The 23,893-nt window shown below is 39.2% G+C and overlaps 1 protein-coding gene across 7 annotated transcripts; it reads right to left on the bottom strand.

Annotated features, from left to right (window-relative positions):
- Positions 1–11,976: 11,976 nt before the first annotated feature.
- On the bottom strand, positions 11,977–23,213 carry LOC126695335 (dihydrolipoyllysine-residue succinyltransferase component of 2-oxoglutarate dehydrogenase complex 1, mitochondrial-like). 7 transcript variants are annotated; one of them, XM_050392035.1, is made up of 15 exons: positions 22,989–23,213; positions 22,618–22,684; positions 22,368–22,454; positions 17,686–17,802; positions 17,547–17,571; positions 16,908–16,978; positions 16,730–16,804; positions 16,537–16,592; positions 16,367–16,411; positions 15,944–16,234; positions 15,750–15,844; positions 15,326–15,416; positions 15,106–15,216; positions 12,841–13,035; positions 11,977–12,590 (listed from the first exon to the last, which is right to left on the bottom strand). In XM_050392035.1, the coding sequence occupies exons 3-15, from the start codon at positions 22,390–22,392 to the stop codon at positions 12,399–12,401; spliced, it is 1,389 nt and encodes a 462-aa protein (XP_050247992.1). In that variant the 5' UTR covers positions 22,393–22,454; positions 22,618–22,684; positions 22,989–23,213; the 3' UTR covers positions 11,977–12,398. The 7 variants fall into 7 exon arrangements, with proteins under 7 accessions (XP_050247992.1, XP_050247991.1, XP_050247995.1 ...); XM_050392034.1 differs by having other exon boundaries at positions 17,686–17,746; positions 22,989–23,211; XM_050392038.1 differs by lacking the exon at positions 22,989–23,213 and adding an exon at positions 18,229–18,528 and having other exon boundaries at positions 17,471–17,571; positions 17,686–17,746; positions 22,618–22,679.
- Positions 23,214–23,893: the final 680 nt, after the last annotated feature.

Below are 23,893 nucleotides of genomic sequence, written 5' to 3'. Positions count from 1 at the left end.
TTGAGAAATCCAGTCCATTTCTATTTGATTATCCTTTAAACTCCATTATAACTGTTGTCCTATTCATTAGAACCTAGTTTTATAACCCACTCTCTACAAATTTATTGTATTGGGCTTATTGGGTTTGGATCCAATAATACCTTGGGCTTAAGATCCAAACGCGTCCCTACAATTGGCGTCGTTTGTGGGAAGAACTTGTGTGATAGTGAGTGTAACAGTTAACTATGGTAGGATCAGGTCCTCATTAACAAGAATCCACAGGGTCCCAAAGACAAGATGATTTCCTCAATCTTGAATGTAGGAAAGATTGAGAGGGTAGCGTGCACACTACACATACTAGTAGAAGTCATTCTCAAGTTGAAAGTCACGTCTCTCAAGAGCAGAACAACAGAACCATGCAAAGGGAGATTGACAATTTAAAGAAGGAGTTACGCCATGCACGGTGAAAGCAAACCCCCTCCAACTCTGACGGTTCCTCTGATGATGGAGAAGATACTAGTTATAGACGAAGGTCAAAAACCCCACCTAGCGAATCTTTCTCCTATGGTGAGGAGCACCATCACAAATGAAGGTATAGAAGCCCGCCTCGCAAAGGCCTGGGAAATAACGCTATGAGCAAGGCGTTGAACCAAATTTTCAAGTCGCCCTTCATGCACAAGATTGAAGAGGCAAAACTTCCTCGGCGATTCAATTAGCCAACATTCACCATCTACAATGGTCAAACGGATATTGTGGAGCATGTGAGCCACTTCAACCAAAGAATGACCATCTATTCCAAGAACGAGGCCTTGATGTGTAAGGTGTTCCCATCTAACCTGGGACCTATGGTGATGAGATGGTTTGATGGCCTGGGGGTAGGCTCCATAAATTCCTTCAAGGAGCTCACTTAAGCATTTGGCTCTCGTTTTATTACTTGTAGCAAGGTTCCTCGGCCCTTGGGTTCCCTATTGTCTTTATCCATGCGAAATGGGGAAACCTTGAAGACATACTCGGACAGATACTGGGAGATGTTCAATGAGATAGATGGTGACTTTAATGATGTGGCCATCAGTACTTTCAAGGTCGGTCTCCCAGTTAAGCACGGTTTAAGGAAGTCTTTGACGAGAAAGCCTATCACCAGTGTGCACCAACTCATGGATCAGATTGACAAGTATAAGAGGGTCGAGGAATACCAGTAGCAAGAGAAAAGTAAGGCTAAGGCTATCCCTCAGGAGATGAGGGATTTCAGGTCAAACCGATACAATAACAACCGACCTCAAAGGGACTTTACTGGGTAGTTGGGGCCTGCCAATACCTAGGTGATTAATGCGGTATTCCGAGAATCGGTGCATCGAGTCATGGAGAAGATTAAGAATGAGCGGTTCTTCAAATGGCCAAACAAGATGGCAAGAAACCTTTTGAGGCGCAATCAGAGCCTTCATTGCTAGTGCCATCAGGACCAGGGGCACACTACTGAGGACTGTAGAAATTTGTGGGATCATCTAGACCAGCTAGTCTAAGAAGGAAAATTGAAGCAGTTTTTGCATCATTCTAGTGGTTAGCAGAGCCAAGCAAATTTAGAACCCCAGAGAGATGCTTCTTCAAGACCTCATTTAGGCACGATAAATGTCATCTTTGCTGCCCTAGGGAGGACTAGTTTTTGTCCCTTCAGGGTGATGTTTGTGGCTCGGTTGTCCGCCGAGGACACTAATCCGGAGTCGAAGAGGGTTAGAATTGATATCCAACCGGCACTAAGTTTTTTAGACGAGGATAAGATCGGAACCATACAGCCCTATAATAATGTTTTGGTGGTCACGCTCAGGATTAGGGGGTATGACATGAAGAGGGTGATGGTGGACCAAGGCAGTGGCGCTGAGATTATGTATCCTGACTTGTACAAGGGGCTGAACTTGAGACCCGAGGACTTAACATACCCTGGCTTCATACCCTAGGAGCTATCTCTTCTACTCTGCACCAAAAGGTGAAATATCCGTCGGGAGGCCAAATTGAAGAGATTGTTAGGAGTTAGTCCTCGGCTAGGCAGTGCCGGTGGCTGCCATTTTACATCAGCCCGAAATTAAGTCCTCGGCCTCTACTGAAAGGGGCTTATAGCAATTAAAAGCTCCGATGTTGCCTGTCTATGGATCAACTGATGAGCGAAATGTGAAAATTTAGAGACGGTTGTTGTTGGTGATAATCTGGAGAAGTTCTTTCAGGTTGGAGCTTAACTGCCTCCTGAAAAGAAGGAAGAACCAATAGAGTTTCTTAGGAGAAATGTTGATGTGTTCGCATGGAATGCCTACGAAGCCCCAGGGGTGGATCCGAGCTTCAACTGTCATTATTTAAATGTTAATCCATCTGTCACCCCCAAGAAGCATCCACCTCGGCACTCGTCCAAGGATCATTCTGATGTTGTCAAAGACGAGGTGATGAAGCTTAAGCAGGCAGGGGCTATCAAGGAGATATTTTATCCTGAGTGGCTAGCCAATATTGTGGTGATGAAGAAAAAGAATAGGAAGTGGCGAGTGTGTGTAGACTTCATAGATCAAAATAAGACTTGCCCAAAAGATCCCTTCCCTATGTCTAGAATAGACCAGCTGGTGGATGCAACTGTAGGCCATCCTCGGATGAGCTTCTTACATGCCTTTCAAGGGTACCACCAGATACCACTAGCCCTGGGTGATCAGGAAAAAATAGCTTTTGTCACTCCCACTAGAAACTACCATTACAAAGTGATACCATTTGGTTTGAAAAATGCAGGGTCTACCTATTAAAGGATTATGACTAGGATGTTTGAACCACAGTTGGGCAAGAGTATTGAGGTCTATATAGATGATATGGTGGTGAAGAGTAAGGTAGTGTCTGAGCATGTGGGAGATCTCGGGAACATTTTTGAAATTCTAAGGAAACACAAATTGCGCCTTAATGCTTCCAAATGCTCTTTTGGTGTGGGGTCAAGCAAGTTTCTAGGTTACATGGTAACTCACCGGGGAATTGAAGTTAACCCCAATCAGATTAAGGCAATTAACAGTTTACAACCACCTCGAAACCCTAAGGAAGTCCAGAAGCTAACCGGAATGACGACTGCCTTGAACCGGTTTATCTCCCGGTCAGTGGATAGATGCAAAACCTTTCTTCCTATTGATGAATAGGTGGAAGGGATTTGAGTGGATTGAGAAGTGTGCTTTGGCCTTCCAGTAGCTTAAGGAATATCTCTCTCGGCCACCTATTATGTCCAGTCTTGAGGTGGATGAGGTCCTATTTGCTTATATTGCTATAGCCCTTCATGCTGTAAGCTTAGTGTTGATACGAGTCGATAGCGGCACACAAAAGCCAGTTTATTATGTGAGCAAGTCACTACATGAAGCCGAGGTCCGTTATCTACCACTGGAAAATGCCATTTTGGCGGTGGTGCATGCTACACGTAAACTCCCCCATTACTTCCAGGCATACACAATTGTTATTCTAACTCAGCTTTCGCTTAGAGCTCAACTCTGAAGTGCTGATTACACGGGGAGGATTGCTAAATAGGGCACAATCCTAGGAGCTTTTGACATTAAATACATGCCTTATACCTCTGTCAAATGTCAAGTCCTCGCAAATCTGGTAGCCGAATTTGCTGAATCCCTATTGGAAGTAGAAGCAAGGAAGTGAGGCGTGGATGAAAAATCAGTTGGCATGATCTCCCTACAAGATCCTTTATCCTGGAGAGTATACGTTGATGGTGCAACAAATCAGAGGAGGTCCAAAGTGGGGCTAGTTCTAGTATCCCCCGAGAAGATTACTATTAAGAAATAATTGAGACTGGACTTCTCAGCCACAAACAATGAAGCTGAATATGAGGCTTTATTGGTGGGAATGGCCATGGTGCAAAAATGGGCGAAAAGGCAGTAGAGATATTCTATGATTCGAGGCTAGTTATGGGCCAAGTTCAAGGAGAGCTGGAAACCAGAGATCCTAGAATGCAAGAATATTTAAGCCAGGTTAGACATTTCCAATCTGGATTTGAATCTTTCAATTTGTCACAAGTTCTTAAGAGTAGAAATACACACGCGAACTCTCTTGCCACACTGGCAACCTCCTTGGCACAAAGTTTGCCTCGGGTCATACTTGTTGAGGACTTGTGCAAGCCTGCAATGAGAGGAGATATGGTCTAGATCCATCAAGTTAGGGTAGGGTCAAGCTGGATGGACCCTATAGTTCTATTCCTTAAGGAGGACATCTTACCCGAGGAGAAGTCAGAAGCGGAAAAGGTACGAAGGAAGGCTCCTCAGTTCTGGCTGTCCGAGGACCAAAAGTTATACAAGCGCTCCTTTTTAGGGCCATACTTGTTGTGCGTACATCCTGAAGCATCAGAGCTACTCCTTGAGGAGCTACTCCTTGAGGAGCTACATGAGAGAATTTGTGAAAGCCATATAGGAGGTAGATCTTTGTCTCACCAAGCCCTCACTTAAGGATACTGGTGGCCAGGTATGCAAAAGGAAGCATAGGAATATGTTAAGAAGTATGACCAATGTCAAAGATTTGCACCAAACATTTACCAATCGGGAGGAGTCCTCAACCCTCTGTCCAGCCCTTGGCCATTTGCTCAATGAGGCCTGGATATTGTAGGTCCTTTCCCTAGAGCAGCAAGGAATAAGAGGTATCTACTCGTCGGCATAGATTACTTCACCAAGTGGGTTGAAGCTGAACTGCTGGCCAACATCAGGGATGTAGATGCTAAAAGATTTATTTAGAAAAATATTGTTACTCGATTTGGTATCCCTCACACCCTCATCTCGGATAACGGCCTGCAGTTTGATAGTAAGGCCTTCCGGAGGTACTATTGTGACTTGGAGATTACCAATAGATATTTCACCCCGACTTACCCCCAAGATAATGGATAGGCCGAGGCCATCAATAAAGTCATAGTGAATGGACTTAAGAAGAGACTGAATGATGCGAAGGGAAAATGGGTGGAAGAGTTATCACATGTCCTTTGGACATATCAGATTACACCTCGTGGGTCAATAGAAGAGATGCCATTTTCAATGATGTACGAGACTGAGTTTGTTATTCCTTTGGAGACTAGATTCCCAACACTGAGGATGAGTTCTTTCACTCCGAACAACAATGATGAGCTGTTAGAGAAGAGCCTAGAGTTAATTGAGGAACGAAGAGAAAATGCAATGGTCCAATTGACCTATTATCAACACAAGCTCAAGCAATGGTATGATGCCAATGTAAAGTTGAGGCCATTATCATCAGGAGATTTGGTGTTAAGAGGTACTGCTAAGAACCCAACTTGGGGGAAGTTGAGGCCTAACTAGGAAGGACCATATCGCATCACTTCAGTGGCAAGAATAGACGCATATTATCTAGAAGATCTAGATGAAAATACTATACTCCGTCCCTGGAATGTAAACAACCTAAAAAGAACCTTGGTCATGCCTGGCTCTTCAGACCACATACCTTGGGTAAATTGATATCTTTTAATCATTGTTCTACGTGTTAAACAAAACCTTAGACATGCCTGGCTCCTCGGACCATATGCTTTGAAAAAATTAACACTCCATGATATCTTTCTAAGTATTAAACAAAACCTTAGACATGTCTGGCTCCTCAGACCACATGCTTTGGGAAAATTAATACTTAATGACATCTTTTTCAATGATTAAACAAAACCTTAGACATCCATGGCTCCTCGGACCACATGCTTTGGGAAAATTAATACTCCATGACATCTTTCTAAGTATTAAATAGAACCTTAGACGTACCTGGCTCTTCAGACCACATGCTTTGGGAAAATTAATACTTAATGACATCTTTTTCAGTGATTAAACAGAACCTTAAACATGCCTGGCTCCTCAGACGACACGCTTTGGGAAAATTAACACTCCATGACATCTTTCTAAGTATTAAACAGAAGCTTAGACATGTCTAGCTCCTTAGGCCATATGCTTTGGGAAAATTAATACTTAATGACATCTTCTTTAGTGATTAAACAGAACCTTAGACATGCTTGGCTCCTCAGACCGCATGCTTTGGGGAAATTAACACTCTATGGCATCTTTCTAAGAACAAAACAGAACTCTAGACATGCCTGGCTCCTCGAACCACTTGCTTTTGGTAAGTTGACATAACCTTTATTTTCGTAAGTACCAGAATAGGTCCCAAGTCACACACGACTCCTTGAATCAGTAGCTTTAAGTAAGTTAATGTTCTTAGATATTTATATAAGTGTTGAGCAGAATAAGGGTTGTCTGCCCTATCTATCCTTTACAAGATATATTATTCATCTCCATAAGATTCAGCCTCCCTTGCAGAAGGCCCAACTCTCAGTACAAGTATATGATAATTCTCTTTATTGCTAGCACTTGTTCAATTTATTTGAATTAGCAGTAATACAATACTATTAGCTTTTGTTAAAGTGTGAGTAATAACAATCCATTATTGTTCGCAATCTTGGTTAATACTGATAAGAGAATAAAGGTTACAAGGAAAAAGAGAGATTCATGAAACAAAAGGTAAAATCTTTTCATTGATCAAAAGGATAGTCTATTACAAACAGTGGTGAAACACCACAACAACAAAAAAATAAAATAAAATAAAATACATGTAGAAAGATTAAAATAATAATAATAATAATAATAAAGAAAATAAAATAAAATTTTCTATAGCTAGGCCTTTGCTTGTGGAGGGTCCTTCTTGGGATCAGCTGTCTCGGATTGGGAATCCCCAGCCTTGGACTTAAACTCTACATCCTTAACTTAGGAGACCACATTCCTAATTGTGAGAGCATCCTCAGAGTGTTTGGCCTTCATTGGTGGCTGAGCCTCCTTACCCTTCCCAGCCCCTTTGGAGACTTCAACATCAAGAGGAGGGGCTTGGGTGGTGGGGAGCTACTCAGGAGGAGGGAGCGTTGCTGGAAATTCTCGGATGTCCTCCGGGAAGAAAATGTTCCCAGCCCTCCTCAGTTCGGAGTCAACAGAGACTCCCGCTTGATTAAGCGCTTCTGCCCATATCTTGGCGCAGTAGTCCCTGCACATTCCTGCCACCTCTTCTGCCAACCTGGTCTCCGTGTCCTGCACCTCACGTTCATAAGATGTCGTCTCTATGGCCTTAGAAGTTTCCTTGGCCACCTGAACTGCATCATTGGCTTTCTGTAGCTCAGCCTTGAGATCCAAGACCAGCTGTCTCTGGGTGGCCAAGTTTATCTCGGTTATGTGAAGCTATTGGCGTTGATCCTCGGCCTGGGTTTCCAAGCTCTTTAAGCCAGCCTCGGCACTCTGACGTGCCCTCTCCGAGGCAATCAGCTTGTTGGCCAGCTCAGTCTGCTCCTGCTTGAAAGCCCTTAGGGACTTCTTAGCCTCAACGCGGGAGTGGGCCTTAGCCCTAACCTAGTTACAGGCGTCCTTGACCCACTCCTCAACCATGAAAACTTGTTTGGTAACCTACATAAAAATAACGGAGAAATCCCATGTAAAGAAGAGAAAGAATGAGAGAGCGGCTAAGTATTTAATTCAAAGATATGTTAGATTACTTACTATGGCAAGGTCCCTCTTCAGGGATAGGAAGAGGTCGGGCTGCTTGAAGTGCCTGAAAGCATCCATATCTTTAGGGAGGAAAAGAGGCTGCTCTAGGGTTTCAGCAACGTAGCCTGAATGCCACCTCTAGAAGTTTCGAACTGAAGCGTCCTAAGGGATGGCAATGCCGTCCAGCTCCAATTGGGGAGCCCAAGTGCACTGCGTTTAGCACACCTTGGCCCCAAAGGAGTCCTCCTTGCTCTCTACAGAGGAGCCCCTTTTTATCTCTAGCAGTTTTTTGCTACTTCGGGTCCTTTGGAGGGACGATCTCCCCCTCCTCAATGTCCTTCCCCTTCCTCTTCTTCCTTTGTAAGTTAGGATCGAGGTGCAAGCCAAAAGGAGAAGGAAGAGGGGGAAGGGGAGGATTGGGAGGAAACTGAGTTTGTGGGACATCCTTGGATGATGACCATTTCCTCCCAGCCACTAAATCTTTAAGGCCTCTCCTAGGGTTCAAGGCCATTTCTTCCTCTTCCTTGAAACTGGTGTCAACCCGGGCGACTACATGCCTTGGAGAATGGGCTGTGGAAAATCTGTCAAATTAGCTTTGAAATCCGAGAGCTCCACAGGCCTTTCTAATGCTCCTTCTTCTTTTTCAAGTTAGAATTGATCGATCTCGGCCTCAAGGGAGAGACGCGAGGAGGTTGTTTCCTCCCTCGGAACAGCTACTTCTTGTAGGAAACATTGAAGAGGAAGTTCAACTGGAAGGAGGTCTTCCCGAGCCAAGAAACCAGACCGTGAGACATCTATTCGGTGGATTCTAGGATCGCTTGCCCTTATTGCTTGGCCCGCGTCTTGGAATGCGTTTGACAAGGGCTCGAAATCCAATACTAAATGGATGGCTCGCAGTTGCTCGTCTTCACTCACAAACCTTGTTGAGAGCCGCGATGTTGACAAGACTGAGTCTGGGAGCAACGTGTGCTTTATCTGCAAAAACATCTGAGGAGTAAACCATGGTCAAATTAACGAAATCCATCGTCGAAGTAAAACAAAGTGTTAGAAAGAAAAGATGGTAAAGCTAAAGGAGCTAAATCCCATGCTGAGGGACCTAAACCTAGGGTACCCCACCTGGATCTCCCTCTCGAGTTGGGCAATGAAGACCGTCATGCCATTCCCCGGAGGTGATTAGGTAGTCATCCTTCATGCCTTTGTTGGACTTAGGAAGACACGATATCAGTCTAACAATGTCGGACTGAGACTTGAGGTAATATCCCGCGTCGGAGAGCTTATGGCACTCATACATATGAACGACATCATGCCACGTGAGTCTTAGGCCCATTTGCTCGTTGAGAGCATCTACGCTACCCATGACCCTAAATAGGTTAGAGGCGCACTAATGGGGAGTCAACCTATGGTTGATCAGATAGTCTTGGGTCACCTTACCCATAGGAAGTGTTATTCATCTTTCTATGAAAGCGATCATAGGAATGACAACCTCTCATTCCTTTCTATTTGTGACTATTTGGTCAGAAGCACAATACCGTAGGGCTACTCCCTGCGAAATGTGATACTTAGCTCTAAAACCCTCCATATTGGCAGGAGAGTCTACGAGGTGCTTGAACTTACACATTTGGTTGAGCTAAAAGGAAAGGGGTGAAGTTTCTAAGGAAAGGTAACAAAGAATAAAAGGCTGAGGAGATTGGCCGAGAAGAAAAAAGCTTAAAGATCTAGAAACTTACAAAAATAGACACGTATATTGACCCTTGAACCTTTGAAAGATTCAAAGATTTTGTAAGAAAAGGACTCGGGAAATTTGAGAACTTAGAAAGCCTTGAGGTTTGAGTGTTTGAGATCTCTGGAGAGCTTGAAGACTTGTGAAAATGAAGAAAATTGATTTCCCTGGGTACCTTATATAGGGGGTGGAATTAAGTGGGAGTTATCCTGCTCAAAATTCAAGGAGAAATGTCAACCGTAGGATCTGCATCTCACCATTGGACGCGGGGAACAGAGCCCCACTTGGAGCAATTAATGATGCATCGCGGGCTCCAAAGCGTCAGTGACGGTTATGGGGCACGCAAAACGGTACTCTCACACATGTAAACCAAGGAAATGAATGGTCTTGACTCTTAAAAATCAAAACTCCACTTTTTCTCCTTGGATAAGAGGTAAAAACCGGAGTTTTGAGGGGCTATTGTAGGAATAAGGGCCCAAAATCAAATATTGGGCCTTGGGCATTGGACAAGAACGTTAATTAGTTCGAGGACGAATAAATAGTAATAAGGGTGTTAAGTTCAAAGTCCCATAAATAACATGCAAACAGAAAGGTTGGGAAAAGTGGTCCAAGGAGTAATGTCTCCTCGGATAAATGAAGCATAGATCGAATGCATATCCTATCACTCAAAGTGACCTTACAGGAAACTCCATTGATAGGTGCATGCATTACGAACGTACTGGAAGAATGGGAGCCAGGAAATATCTAAGAGAAAGCTGCTGCCACCACATTGAATGCTCTATAGCTAACTTTCTAGCCACATTTATGTGGAGAAGACCCCTAAACAGTGCCGCATTGGCTATCCCAACTCACAAAGGGCCAGAGAGGGTATCCGATGCGACAAGCATTCAAGTAGTGAATTGGATGATAAAAAAATGAAGGGCTAGGATCATTGGAAGGGAGATATATAATGTAAGGGACCCTTAACAAAGAGGGGATCAGAAATTTATAAGAGAAAACACTATAGCAGCTTTAACCATATCTGTAACCATTCTCAATCAATATATATTAGAACAGACCTCCTTGGATTGTGCCAAGGACCAATTTACTTTGAGAAATCCAGTCTATTTCTGTTTGATTATCCTTTAAACTCCATTATAACTATTGTCCTATTCATTAGAACCTAGTTTTCCAATCCACTCTCTACAAATTTATTATATTGGGCTTATTGGGTTTGGATCCAATTATACATTGGGCCTAAGATCCAAACGCGTCCCTACAACTATATGTTTTAAAAATCTAGCTGTTGGATTGCATGTTTTTTATGTTTCATGTTCTTGACACACATGACAAATTTCATACCAATAGAATATTATTTACTCTTCGCTTCATAAACTTATTTTTTATGCTCATTTTTATATTACAAAAATTTGAAATTTAAATATTTAATTGATGACATAACTATTAATCTTTAATTTTCTAAAATTTTGCAAGTAGGAAAATATATAAAGAAAATGTAATTCAATGGTGAATTTGTCAAAATTCATATCCAATAAAAAGACATTGAGTGGAATTGTAGTCTTAGGCTATAATCAAGTTCGTTGTCAAATTTTGTCCCTATTTAGTCACATGAATTTTTTAATAGGCCATGTAACTTGTTTAAATAATACACATAAAAAAATCATATTAGTAGGTTGTAAGAGATAGCTCCAAACTGATTTGAAACTAAACTTTTTCTATCTAAATAAACACTATAACTTAAATGTTTTTTCCATTTTACATATCTATACTAATAATCAATAACTACATTACAATCAAATTTATATTGAATTATTTAGATAGAATGATTTCGTCTATCAACTTATAATATTATATCTATCAACCATATATTGTAAAAACTATGCAATTTTAACTTAAATCTATATTTAATTTTTAGTTTTTACTACAAATAGACTATTTATAATTTTAATAAATTTAAATAATATTTTGATATATTATGAACTCAACTACAAACATATACAATCAAATCTCTAGTTTATATTCTTCTCAAAAACAAATCTCTAGTTTACATAAATATATGCTTTTTACATGTATACATATAAACATATAATATTATATACACTTGAGCTGGTTCATAATTGCATCATCATCTTTAAACTTAGTTCTTTTAATAACTGAACCTAGTCTAAGCCTTAAACTAGACTAGCTTGTTAAATAAACAAACTTAAATAAGCTCTTTCTTGAGTCAAGCCACAACACTAAAACCTTAAGCACCTTAAGGTAGTGGAGTGGGCCGTGATAGTGGGTTAAAGCCTTGGTTCAAAAATAAAGCCATGACACTAAAACAAGATACAGAGAAGCTTTAACAATTCCTAAGTTTTGTGAATTTTTCTTTGTCTGTAAACTTATTATTGGAATAACATTGGCACTTCTTTTGGGTAATAATGGTACACAATCACAGCTTGCACGTGATCCTGAAAAGAACTGAAGAAACTTCAACCATATAACATTTTTTTTAAAGAAAAAACCTCAACAATATAATATTAGAACATGTGAAAATACTTGGGTCTGCAAATGAACAATCCAAGCCTGAGAACTTATTGTGTCGAGGATCAATAAAGAGTCAAAGAGGTCAATTTTAAATCCCAGATATTATTCTGGGCTATACTGACTTGCATCAGCGTTAAGGTGAGAGCAATCACCCCCCACTTAAGTTCAAAACAAACAGAAACGTCCGCATAAAACTCAAGTATTTTTAGGATATTTTCTTCAACTGCACACCCATTGAACGTTTTAAGAAAGTGTTTGTAGGATCAATGTGATAAAATAATTGTAAGGTGTTTTTACAAGTCTAGGATCTGCACAATTCCAATAGGCAGCACAATTGGCACCTTCTTGTGCTTAATAAAATTACCTTATAATAGAAATTGTGGGGAAAAAGGAAATCTTCACCTTTATTTCAAATCTTCTTCACAAGAACCAAATTGAACGTTGATAGAAAGTGAAAATTTTTTATGGGTAAACCGTAAATATAACTCACACCTCTAAAGGATTAACTGGACGTTGCTTTCATACCGATATTTTGTTGGTCTTTATTGAGTTTCATTTTGAGCAATCTGTTGCTCCTCTCTCTCTCTCCCACTAAGAAATTTTTTAACTCTGCCCAATTGCATGTGTACCAGCACATCAGGTATTCAGCAGAGACTTCATATATCAAGGAGAAGCCTCCGAGGGTCCTCCACAACGTCTTTGATACGGTGCAAGAAAAACACAGCCTCTCTCCCATCAATCAGCCGATGATCGTATGTCAATGCAATATACATCATAGGCCTTGGAACAATATTGCCCCCAAAAACCATTGGACGGGTCACAGTTGAGTGCATGCCTAATATAGCCGACTGCCAAATAAGTAATAGAGTCAATAGGTGGGGAGAATAACAATGCATAACAAGAATATTATTTTGCTATAAAAAAAAAAAAGAATATTATTAAACCAAAAAGACACTAACAATAAATCAATAATTAACTATAAAATGATTTTAAAAATTGCGAAGGTGTTTTCAATCATTTATGATATACAACTACTGACATGCATAGAGAATAATAACATTAAAAAAACTGCCAAGAGAAAATTGTATAGAGGAGTACCTGTGGTGGGTTGATGATTGGTGTACTTAAAAGACTTCCATAGACTCCACCATTTGATATTGTGAATGTACCTCCAGCCATCTCATCAATTGATATGGAACCATCATTTGCCTTCTTAGCTAGAGTATTGATCTGCTTCTCTATCTCAGCGAAGTTCATATTCTCAGCATTGCGTATAACTGGGACAACAAGGCCCTTGAATAAGGAATTTGATAATGGTCAGTTGAACGTGGATAATTTATTTAATGTGAAACTGAATTTCATCCGACTAAAAGCTCATGTCACGTAATTGAATTATACAGCTCAAATAAGTTGAACAACGCATAATAGCAATAGCTGCCTACTTCACTAGGGGCTCTCAATGCATGCCTAACAAGAGAAAAGGGTAGTTGAACAAAGCATAAAAGCAATAGCTGCCTACTTCACTAAGCGCTCTTAATGCATGTCTAACAAGAGAAAAGGGAACGCATTTAATACCTTAAATAATCCACACTGTTCATTACTTGAATGCCAGCAGATCACCAGAATACACAATAAAATACATTCTAGAATCCACACCATACCATTAATTGTATTCCAGTATCTCCAGGCATGCTTACACATGCCAAACCATCTAATCAAATCTTAGGGCATGGCAAAATTGCCAAAATGTTCAGTTACCATACTTCAATATCAGGGGAGAATTTAAATAATCCACGCGACGTTAGTTATAACTTCACTTAGATACAGTTATTTAAATACTATACCTTAGGTTTCCCAATTAAATTCAATCATGCGGACAATTAAATTCAACTTTGTGGACCCATTGGAAGAATTAAATAGAGCATTTTCAGCCACATTGGAAGAATTAAATTTAATTAGGGAACTAAAGTATAGCACATAAAGAATTGCACAGAAGTTTGGCCCTCAAACTAGCATCTTGAATTTTTCAAACTGAGAATGAGGCCTTTTCAATTAAACATATGGAAGCATATTTGATCATAGCTATTATCCAATCATTTCTATCACCTCTCATAATTTTATTTTGGGTGAATTGCACCAACCTCCCTTGAGATTCCTCGAAATTACACCCCCCCCCCCCCCACCCCACCCCAAACCTTTTGATAAATTACACTCCTACCATTGATGTTTTAAAAATGCAACAAATAAGCACATCCCCTCTGACATTGACACTCCCATCTAATGGAATATTCTGTTAGGAAAGTACTAATGTGGAGGAGATGGACTTTATCTGTTTATAAAACCTCAACGGTGAATGTTATTTCATGAAACGTTTGTGGGGAGTGTCATTTTATGAAATCTCAAGGGAGGTTGGTGTAATTTACCCTTTTATCTTTTTGATTGGTAAATTACACAAGCACCCTAGAAAGTCTCCATTCCATTATTATGAAATGACTATGGTGCGGACACTAGACTAGATATAGGCTCCTGATCACATGTTTGTGAACACCAACATAGGAGGACAGCCTAACCAATGACTTTATGACTAGACAATGGAAGCTTGCTACCCATTAGACCCAGTTAATACTGAATGATTGAGACTTTTTAGGATTTTATTGTCAACTGATTTTACCCATATTTGATTGAGCTTATTTTCTATCCATATTTTATAAAAATTGAGAACCCTAAATCTCCAGCATTCACCATTGGGTAAACTTGATTATTATTGTAATTGGAGTTGTTTTCCACTCTACTTGGTGCTGAGTCCGGGCAACACTAGGTGCTAAAGCCTACACCATTTTTTATTGGTCATTTTTCCTCCCATACACGTGTTCCCCATGAAAAATAATTGTGTTGCATATGATTGAGTGCCATTTGAGCTAAAGCTCATTGACAATCCAGGACTAATTTTTAAAATACATTACAAACAAAAAGATATTATTGGCAGTCTAGACAACCAGAGCAGTTGGTGCTTGATAATACCAAGTTCCTTAATTAACTAGGAAGGAAAAACATTAAAAGCCTTATAAAAACATAAACAAAAAAAAGGTCATTTGACAAACAAAAAGGAAACAATCACTTGTATCCTTTTTATTATTATTATTTTAATAATGAGTACCAATTTACTTATATCCATCTCTTCCTTAAGTATCTTCTACATTGAGAACTTCTATTTATTCAGAATTAAATTTTTTTTTTTTTTAAAAAAACCACCTATTATCCTCAGGATTTGACAAATTAAATAAAACTCATTTTTTGATAGAAATGAGTTCACATCAGTTAAAAGCTTGACAATACATGGATAAACCATGAAATTGGGCATACCTTAGGAGTGCCTACAGCAATGCTGATATCAATGTAATCTCGATATATGATATCTTCACCATCAATTACAGCATTGACAACTGGCTGACTCTGAAGTGCACTAACAGCAGCCTGAAACAAATTAAAATGAAATTATGAACACGAACAAACAGCATACATTGTCCAAAATCATCTAACACGCAAAGGTACTTTACACGAGTGACATACTACTTATACATACTTTCACGAAGCCCGACATAAGTCCTAATTTGACCCCATGCTTTTCAACAAAGGCATCTTTATAATCTGAACGGAGCTTCATCAAGTTAGTCCTGCATTATACAGAAAATCAACCAGGAGAGAGAGAGAGAGCTGTTTAACGGACATTTGACAAACAAAAAGGAAACAATGACATCGTGAAAAGGCAATTTGAAAGAGCTACTCATGATATTTATTAGTTTATCCCCTTTTCCTTTTCCCGGAGGCATGCATTACATTCAGTAATCATAGGACAGTTGTTGAATTCAGAGTGCTCATAATTAACATATTATACAACAAAAAGCCTGATAATGAGATTACACAAGTTTTAAAAGCAAGAACAACTTTATGAAAACAGTCATCGTTACTCCTTGTTCGAGGTGGAAAGTAAGATGATTCAAACTTACATATCAACCTCATTAAATGTGCTCAGCAAAGCAAATGTATTCTGAGAATCTTTCAATCGTGTTGCAACCCGTTTCCTGAGTCTTGTCATGGGAACCTAGACAGGATAGATAAGATAATATTTTCAGTACTTGCTTACCATAATAAACTTAGAAAGATATATTTTCTTACTTGAAGAAGAAATCCTAAAACGTACTCGTCTTTCCCTATCCTTAGGAGGAAGCTGGGGTTCTGAAGCTGTGGCTTTAGGAGGAGAAGTTCCTTTTGCCTTGGGTTGTGATGGAGATGGTTCTTTAATCTTCTCATTGACAGGGGCAGTTTCTGCTTTGGGGATTTGCTTCTCAACACTTTCCTTCTGTTCAGGAGGTGGTGCCTGAGCAGCAGCATTTTCTGATGGTGCTTGTGTTACTGTTACGCCTTCACCTGATTTTGAGATGAAAGCAATCTTGGTACCTGGTTCCACAGTGTCACCTTCCTTGGCCACAAACTACTATCAATTACATTTACAATACAGGAAAGAGAAAAGGATCAGCACAGCAACATTACTCAAATCCATTTTCAAAGAGGTATTGCAATGAACATTCAACTAATTCATATTGCCACATTACAGAAATATTACCTCTTGAATGGTGCCAGCTTCAGGACTAACTACATCAATTGTCACCTATTTATGGGAAAAGAAAAAATCAGCAATGACTCTTCTTTATACTTCAGAATCACAAGATCTATAAATTTTTTGGTTTGGTGGGGGGGGGGGGGGGGGGGGGGGGGGTGTGGAACAGAAGTTACCTTATCAGTTTCAATTTGAGCAATAGGCGCATCGACTGCTACTCTGTCACCAGGCTCTGTTCATAGGGTAATGTACACATTAGTTTCAGAAGGCATTAAATTCATATATATGTATGCTCACGAATAATTAGACAACACAAATATTAAGCATTGAAAGCATACAATTCACAATGCAGCTGTGAGTATAACATACTCTTTAGGAATGTTGCCAAAGTGCCATCAGTTATAGATTCGCCCATGAAAGGAACGACAGCTGCAACTATGTCTCCTGCAAGCAAATTCCAATATGTATAAACACGTGTGTGCAGACACATGAATCAGCATGTCCATATATTGAACTACATCTGCAAGGCACATAAACAATAAATTACCGTTGTCTGAAGAGAATGATCTATTCTTCAATCGAACAAAGTGCTCTGTTTGAAATAGTGCAGTAACTTCTCTGCATGCAGAAGGAAAAGGGGAAGAAAATAAGGAAGAAACCAAAGGAAGAGAAGAGTTTATAAGTACTAACACCCACCCCACCCCCCCAAAACACACCCTCTCTCCTCTCTTTTCCCCTTTCAATCATTAATTTCTTGGAAGACTCGGATTCTCTTCTCAGATTGAGGATGTCAGAGGTAGTAACAGAACGATTTCAATTCTAAAGAAAAAAGTTTGCAAACATCAAGAAGTATCCTAAGTATTAGATGTCTTGGACCTGCTGTTTTCTCAAGTTGTATGACATGATTAATTTAGTGAGAAATTCCAAAAGGATTTTTTCAAATAAAATTATCCAAATCAGTTCAGAAACATTTAAGTCAGATTTGTCTGAAATGTAATATATGTCATATTATTTAAGACACCCTCAAAGTAGGCCGCTAAATGAAGTTCTTTGCAACCAGCCAATACCCACCCCCCAAGAGAAGATTTGAAAAAGTTAAATAGAAATTACAGTTGGAAACAGATTTTCTTGGTAGCTCTGGGGTGAGGAAGGGCTGCATAAAACATAAAAGCTTGAGCTCACTAACCTCCGCGTTGAATGGGCATGACCTCCTAAAACAAAGGAATTTAAAGAAATCAATCACTGTGAAGGAAAACAGAACCACACATGTAAAATAAGTTCCTAACAAGAAGCATGTTCAATAAAAAAAATTTCCACAAGATTACCTAACAAAATGTGGTAGCCAGATCTCTGGATACACTCAAATCCTTGCCCAATGAGCAAAGCCTGCATGGATAAAAAGCCATAATATTGGAAGCTTTCTACAGTGGTGTGCCAAGGAGCTGGTATACAAGGAGAGAAACTTTTCTTAATTTCCAACACCAGAAATACGAGGAGAGGATTATATTTATATATATATATATATATTAAAAACTCTGATGAGCACAGCATCAACATGCCTTGTAAAACTTTTAAGCCTATAAATTGCTCACTCTCTCTCTCTCTCTCTCTCTCTTCCTACTTTTCAATGATGCTCTTTTTTTTGGTGATAAGTAAAGAGAACTTTATTACACTGAGACGTGAGATACAAAAGGAATGAAAGGGCCTTTTGCATCTTCAGCTTCAGAAAACAAAACAGAGGGAGGGAGATTGGAGATGGGAAAAGCCCTTTCTTAAGAACACTCAAAACCCAGGAAGTTAAGTTATTGGGGGGGGTGTAAAATTAGCATCTTGTTTTACAATTGAAAAAGAAAAGGAAAGTTCTTAACCCAAAAAAGAATGACTTCTATTATGAGAGGCCAAAAAATGAATGTCTTCAATTCTGGAAGCAATCAGCCAGCAAGGGGTAGAAGCAAGTTCCTTGAGGGGCATTAGCACATTGGCTGCATCACTTTTGATGATGATTAGGGAATAACCAGCTTCTGAAGCACATGAGATTGCAAACAGGGCAGCCATGACTTCTCCCCACAAAGCATCTCCTTTAGGGAATAACTTGGTCCAAGCTTTGAGGATTTGAGCTTGGTTGTTACAGCTTACTACTACTGCCATTGTACCTTGATTTTTGAAAGCTGCATCAAAATTCAATTTATTCCTATCAGAGGGAGGGTCTGGCTCCATTTGCATGGAAGGGGCAGGGTATTTTAATGTATTCCAAGCTGCCAAGTGAGATAAGAAAGCAGCATTAATCTCCCTGAACAAAGCTATAGTCTATTTGAGCATTTTGAAAAACCAATTTGTTCCTTTCTGCCAATAAGTGATCACAGAGAATTGGAGAGAATAGTATAAATGCTTTTAATTGTTCTCTGGTGAGCTAGAGGGTTTTTTTTTTCTGAATATATGATGAATCTGATCCAATGAGCCATTGTTGGGAAATCCATTTGAGCAAAGCAGCAGGGACCATAATGAACTTGACCACACTCCACACCTGTGAAGAATGGGGCATTTGAGGAAGAGGTGTATGGTTGATTCACTTGGGTATTGGCATGTGGAATAGTGTTCTTCTATACCTGGGATTCTAAATTTTAGGACAGCTCTGGTTGAAAGGGTATCACAGGCTAGCTTCCACAGGACTTTAAGCCACTCATGAATTTTTAGTTTTCAAAGCAAGGTCCAATCTTGCTTGGTAAGGACCTCATGACTAAGAAATCGATAGAACTGGTCAAGGTCATAGGCAGCCTGCACAGAGAATTTGCCATCAAAGCTTGGGGCCAGAGGGGGGTAACATGTGTGGGGGAGGATGGAATGCAGATGTTGAGGAAACAGAGATTGAGCCTATTTTGATCCCACTTCCTTGATTTTCGAATAATTAAATCAGCTACTATATGCAACTCAGCTATTGTGGAGAAGTTTCAATTGGCCTGAAGTTTGGGAGTTTGGGAATCCATGGGTCATCCCATTGTGATATGCTACAGCCACTACCAACCTTGTAACAGATTCCCTTTGAGAGGAGATCTCTACATTGGAAAATTCCTTGGCATGACCAAGATTCTTGTTTAGGCCTGTTTGCTATTAGGAATGAGGCACCACAAAGATATTTAGATTTGAAAATCAAGACCCTCAGGCTTTGAGGATTGGCGAAGACCTCCAAAGCAAGTTTGGTTATTAATACACAGTTAGTCATGTATTCTGCGGAGGCCAATGCCTCTTAATGATTTGACTAAACAAATACCATCCCAAGCTCTGAGATAGCACAGTTTGGTGGAGGAAGAGGAGGAACCCCACCAAAAGTCCCTAAGCATGGCATCCAATTTTGAAGAAGTTTTCTTAGGTAGAACAAAGGACATAATATATGATGGAATAGCTGAGGCCACATACCTAATAAATGTTGTTTTCCCCGCATTGGATAGGGTCTTACTTTTCCATCATTGCAATTTTGATTCAGCTTTGATGATCACATCCTCAAAAGCTATGGATTCTGAGATGCCACTTTTGAGAGGGAGTCCAAGGTAGTTTGCTTTTTGCCCTGGTTGCTTCAGGTTTAAGGTGTTGGCCAAAGTGGTTCTCTGTTGGTTGGAGAATTTTTTACTGCAGAAAACAATAGACTTTGCTTGGTTCATTTTTTGTATGGACCAGGAGCAATATTTGGAGATGCATTCTTGGATACTTTGTAGATTTTGTGCTTTGGCTTGTGAGAAAATGAATAGATTATCTGCAAATTATTGGTGTATTAAGGATGGGGAGCCACAGTTGATTTTGACCCTTTGATTAGTGCAATTTGATCACTTTGTTGAAGAAGTCTTGAAGTGGAGTCACCAGCAAGAGTGAAGAGGAAAGAGGATAAAGGATCCCCTTGTCCGATTCCTCGAGTGGGTTTGAAGAAACCAAAAGGGCCACCATTGATTATTGAATATGAGTGAGTGGAGATAGATTGCAGCACCCATTGGATCCATTTTATATATATATATATATATATATATATCTAAGATACTATTGTCTTGGCTTTTCATCCCAGGCACAAAGGTTGCTTGCCATTGAGATATGAGTTTAGGTTGTAGGAACTGGAATCGTTTTGCAAGTACTCTAGATATAGCTTTACAAGTGACATTGCAAAGGCCAATTGGTCTTAATTAAAAGACATTGGCTGCAATTGGGGATAAGGGTGATGAAGTGTGATTGAATTACCAACATATACTCCTTTAAAAAGAAATCTTGGATGGCAACAATTACATTACCCCCAATGATGTGCCAATAATGCTTATAGAAAAGTGGGAGAGAAACCATGGTCCAGGGGCTTTGTTGGAGGCCATGCTAAAGAAGGAATTTCCTATTTTATCTGGGGTGCAGATGGCTGTTAGGGACTTGTTTTCCTCAACAAAGATGCAAGGTGGGAGAAGGGTTTCAAGGTTAGCTAGAGTATTAGGGGTTGATGAGATAAATAGTGATTGGAAATAATTGACAAAGCAATGCCCAATATTTTGTCACCTGAGAGCCATACACCATTTCTCATTTTTGAGGAAGTCTATGGAGTTTTTCTCGCTATGAATAACAGTAGACATGAGAAAGAACTTAGTGTTAAGGTTAGAACTCATAAGCCACTGCATTTGAGAATTTTGGCTTCATCAGATTTCCTTTCTTTTTAGCAGTTCATCTTGAGTTTCTTGCGTGTAGGCCTCTTTTGTAGATTAGAGGTCTAGGGTTAAGAGATTGGATTACCCTTAGGTCTACTTTGGTTTGCTGAATGTGGGTCTGGACTTGGCCGAAGGATTCTTGGTTCCATCTCTTTAGTGCAAATTTGGTCTCTTGGATTTTCTTATTGAATCTGAAAACCGGGGACCCTGGTGAGTTGAGTCTCCAAGCTTGCTCGACAACAAGTACAATGGCCAGCTCTGGTCCATACTTCCAAAATTTTAAAAGGACAAGGGAAATTTTGAAGTTCTTGACTAGTGACAATTGGCCTTGACTAGAGGATGAAAGGAAGGTTCTTTATGAGGGCAAGAGGAAAAGATTAGTTGCCATCTCTAATTTTCATATGCACTGTAAGTCTCTCCTTGATGTTTGATAGACCTACCCTATTGTTTGTCCGAGTATAGTGGTTGCCTACAGAGCCAAGATCTTTATGGCCATTTAAGTTAATCAGTAATCACCCTTCCCAAACCCCCATTAGATGAGGTAGCAACTGGCCTTCCTTCTTTATTGCCTACTTGATGGATGATTTAGATGGAATCCCCCCATGCATAACCACCCACAATTGAAGGAGCTGCCCACCAAGTCTAAAGATGCCTAAAAACACTCCTTTTTTGCTCTTATATAGGACCAATATATGAGCAAGACCATCTAAATTTCATAAGTGGGGCCAGAGAAAATTAAGCAATTGATTAGCCCTTGATTTGATAGAGTGTTCTCCACATCAAGACCAATTTTCAAACATAAGTATAGCCCCTTTGGTGTCAATTGGTTCCACAGCAACATGATTGTAAAACCTAAAGATAGAAATTTGTGCTTGTACTGGGAAGAATGAATTTTGAATTCCATTAAAAATTTAAAAGTACACCATTGGGGCACAAGTACAGTACCCTCAGAGCTTAGCATATCAGTCATATACAACACTAAAACAAAACAAAACAAAAAAAAAAAAAGTTTACTAATTCAGCTATTACAGCAATTGATTTACATGCCAAAGCAATGGCTTCCATAGACCAAATTTGGACACTGTTTGTCATATTCAATCCATACTCCACTAATCAGGAAATTTTTATGGTTAAAATATTTTTTTACTATCCCAAATTACTTTTTCTCTCTTGCTAGGCAATATCCTCATTTCTTAAACTCGACAATGTAATGATGCCACGAAGGAAATAAAGAGAACCCGTTTCATCACTATCAAAATTACAACGATTCTTGCAATCATTCATATGAGAAATCCAACCAAAAATACACAATAGCAACCAACAACAATCATCATAAGTACCTCTTTCCGCATAGTCCTGTAACATTGTGGCCCCGACACCGACACTGCAGGCCTAATTCTCTGTACTGACTCTCCCAAAACCTTCGGCTATCGATTAAAAACACACACACAAAACCACTAATTAAAACCAATTAAATTTAAATATTAATTCAGAAACTAGAACTACAATTGCATGCATGATGTAGCCACCAACTAATTTATCAATACCAATATAAAAAACAGTAACTAGAGCAAGATTTTTGATCCATACCGAAATGACTTTGCGGCGAATAATCCCCCAAATCATTTCTTCAACACTTAGCAAGCTGACCTGATCACTGAAATTTCGGTTTCAAATTAACACAGAAAATAACTCAAAAAAATGCCAACACTACCTCGCCTCATAGTCATAGCTCTCTGTTTGGTTCCAAGGAAAATGTTATTGATTACTAGCTTGATAACTTAAATTCAGCAAAAATAACATTAGAAAGTTTTAGTTTCACTAAAATGCGAGAGTGAATTGAAATTCGAAATTCAAGTTTTAGTTATACAGTTATACAAATATATTCGCGTGAGTGAATGAACGAAAAATAGATCTTATTGAAAAATAAAGAATTTGGAAGAGTTAAGTAGTACTAGTACCTGATATAAGAATTAAAGAAGCAGAGGATCAGAGAGTGAGAGCAAAGTATTGATCAAAACGGTGCGCAATGACACAGAAGAAATAGAATACTAGTACTAATAAAGAAGAAAGAAGAAGAAGGAGGAAGAAAAGTATAAATTCGAAAGGGAGAGAGAGAGTGAGAGATGTTTTAGTACGAAGTCGGCACCATCAAATGTGCGTTTCAAATTTTTGTTTTTCCTTCTTCTTTCTCTTTCTTCATTTTTATTTTTTATTTTTTATGTTTGTTTTGAAAGGTGGCGAATAGAAGAGAAGCACGTCATGTGAGCAGAAGGTTCGGCAGGGCTCCCGAGATCCAGCATGTCAATTTTCCAGAAAGATTGATGGTTTTGGTGCCTACACAAATTATTATTTTATAATATTTTTACGAATTCTTAGCGTGCGAAATTCTTGCGGATCTTCTTCCGAACTTAATATTTAATATCACTTACTTAAATATTCATCATATCAGCAATTTATATATAAAAAAAATCGTAAAATATTTTATGAGTTTAGCATTTTCCTCACGGAAAGGTATATGACTTGAAGAAAGCATGTTGGACTTTTTCTTCGTTTTGGATTCAATGCAAATAAATAATATTTCCCTCCTTCCCATTTATTTATTCCCTATTTCATTTTAAGATATCCCCAAATATTGTCATATTTTTAAAATTAAAAACCATTAATTTTTTAATCTTCCTCTTCTACCCTTATTTTATTTCCAAAATTATTTTTGATATTTTTATTTAAGGATAATTTTGGAAACTTATACATTTTTATAAAATAGGTTTACCCTTTTTTTTTTAAGAATGAAACGTGCACTTGTATTAAAAATCAAGGAGGGCTGAAATCAACCTAAACTACATCAAGGATGTCTGGTGGTACA

The sequence above is a fragment of the Quercus robur genome, chromosome 8, assembly GCF_932294415.1.
Source record: "Quercus robur chromosome 8, dhQueRobu3.1, whole genome shotgun sequence".
In the NCBI taxonomy this organism is placed as follows: domain Eukaryota; kingdom Viridiplantae; phylum Streptophyta; class Magnoliopsida; order Fagales; family Fagaceae; genus Quercus; species Quercus robur.
Note: the sequence above shows the minus strand (reverse complement) of the source record. Positions and strands in the feature narration are given on the sequence as shown.

Excerpts from the sequence above, each read along its gene's own strand:
- LOC126695335 (XM_050392034.1), bottom strand. The coding sequence starts at position 22,653 with ATGATTTGGGGGATTATTCGCCGCAAAGTCATTTCG. Across the intron at positions 22,455-22,617 it reads TTCGCCGCAAAGTCATTTCG|CCGAAGGTTTTGGGAGAGTC; the intron begins GTATGGATCAAA and ends TTTAATCGATAG. Across the intron at positions 16,593-16,729 it reads TTTGGCAACATTCCTAAAGA|AGCCTGGTGACAGAGTAGCA; the intron begins GTATGTTATACT and ends CCCTATGAACAG.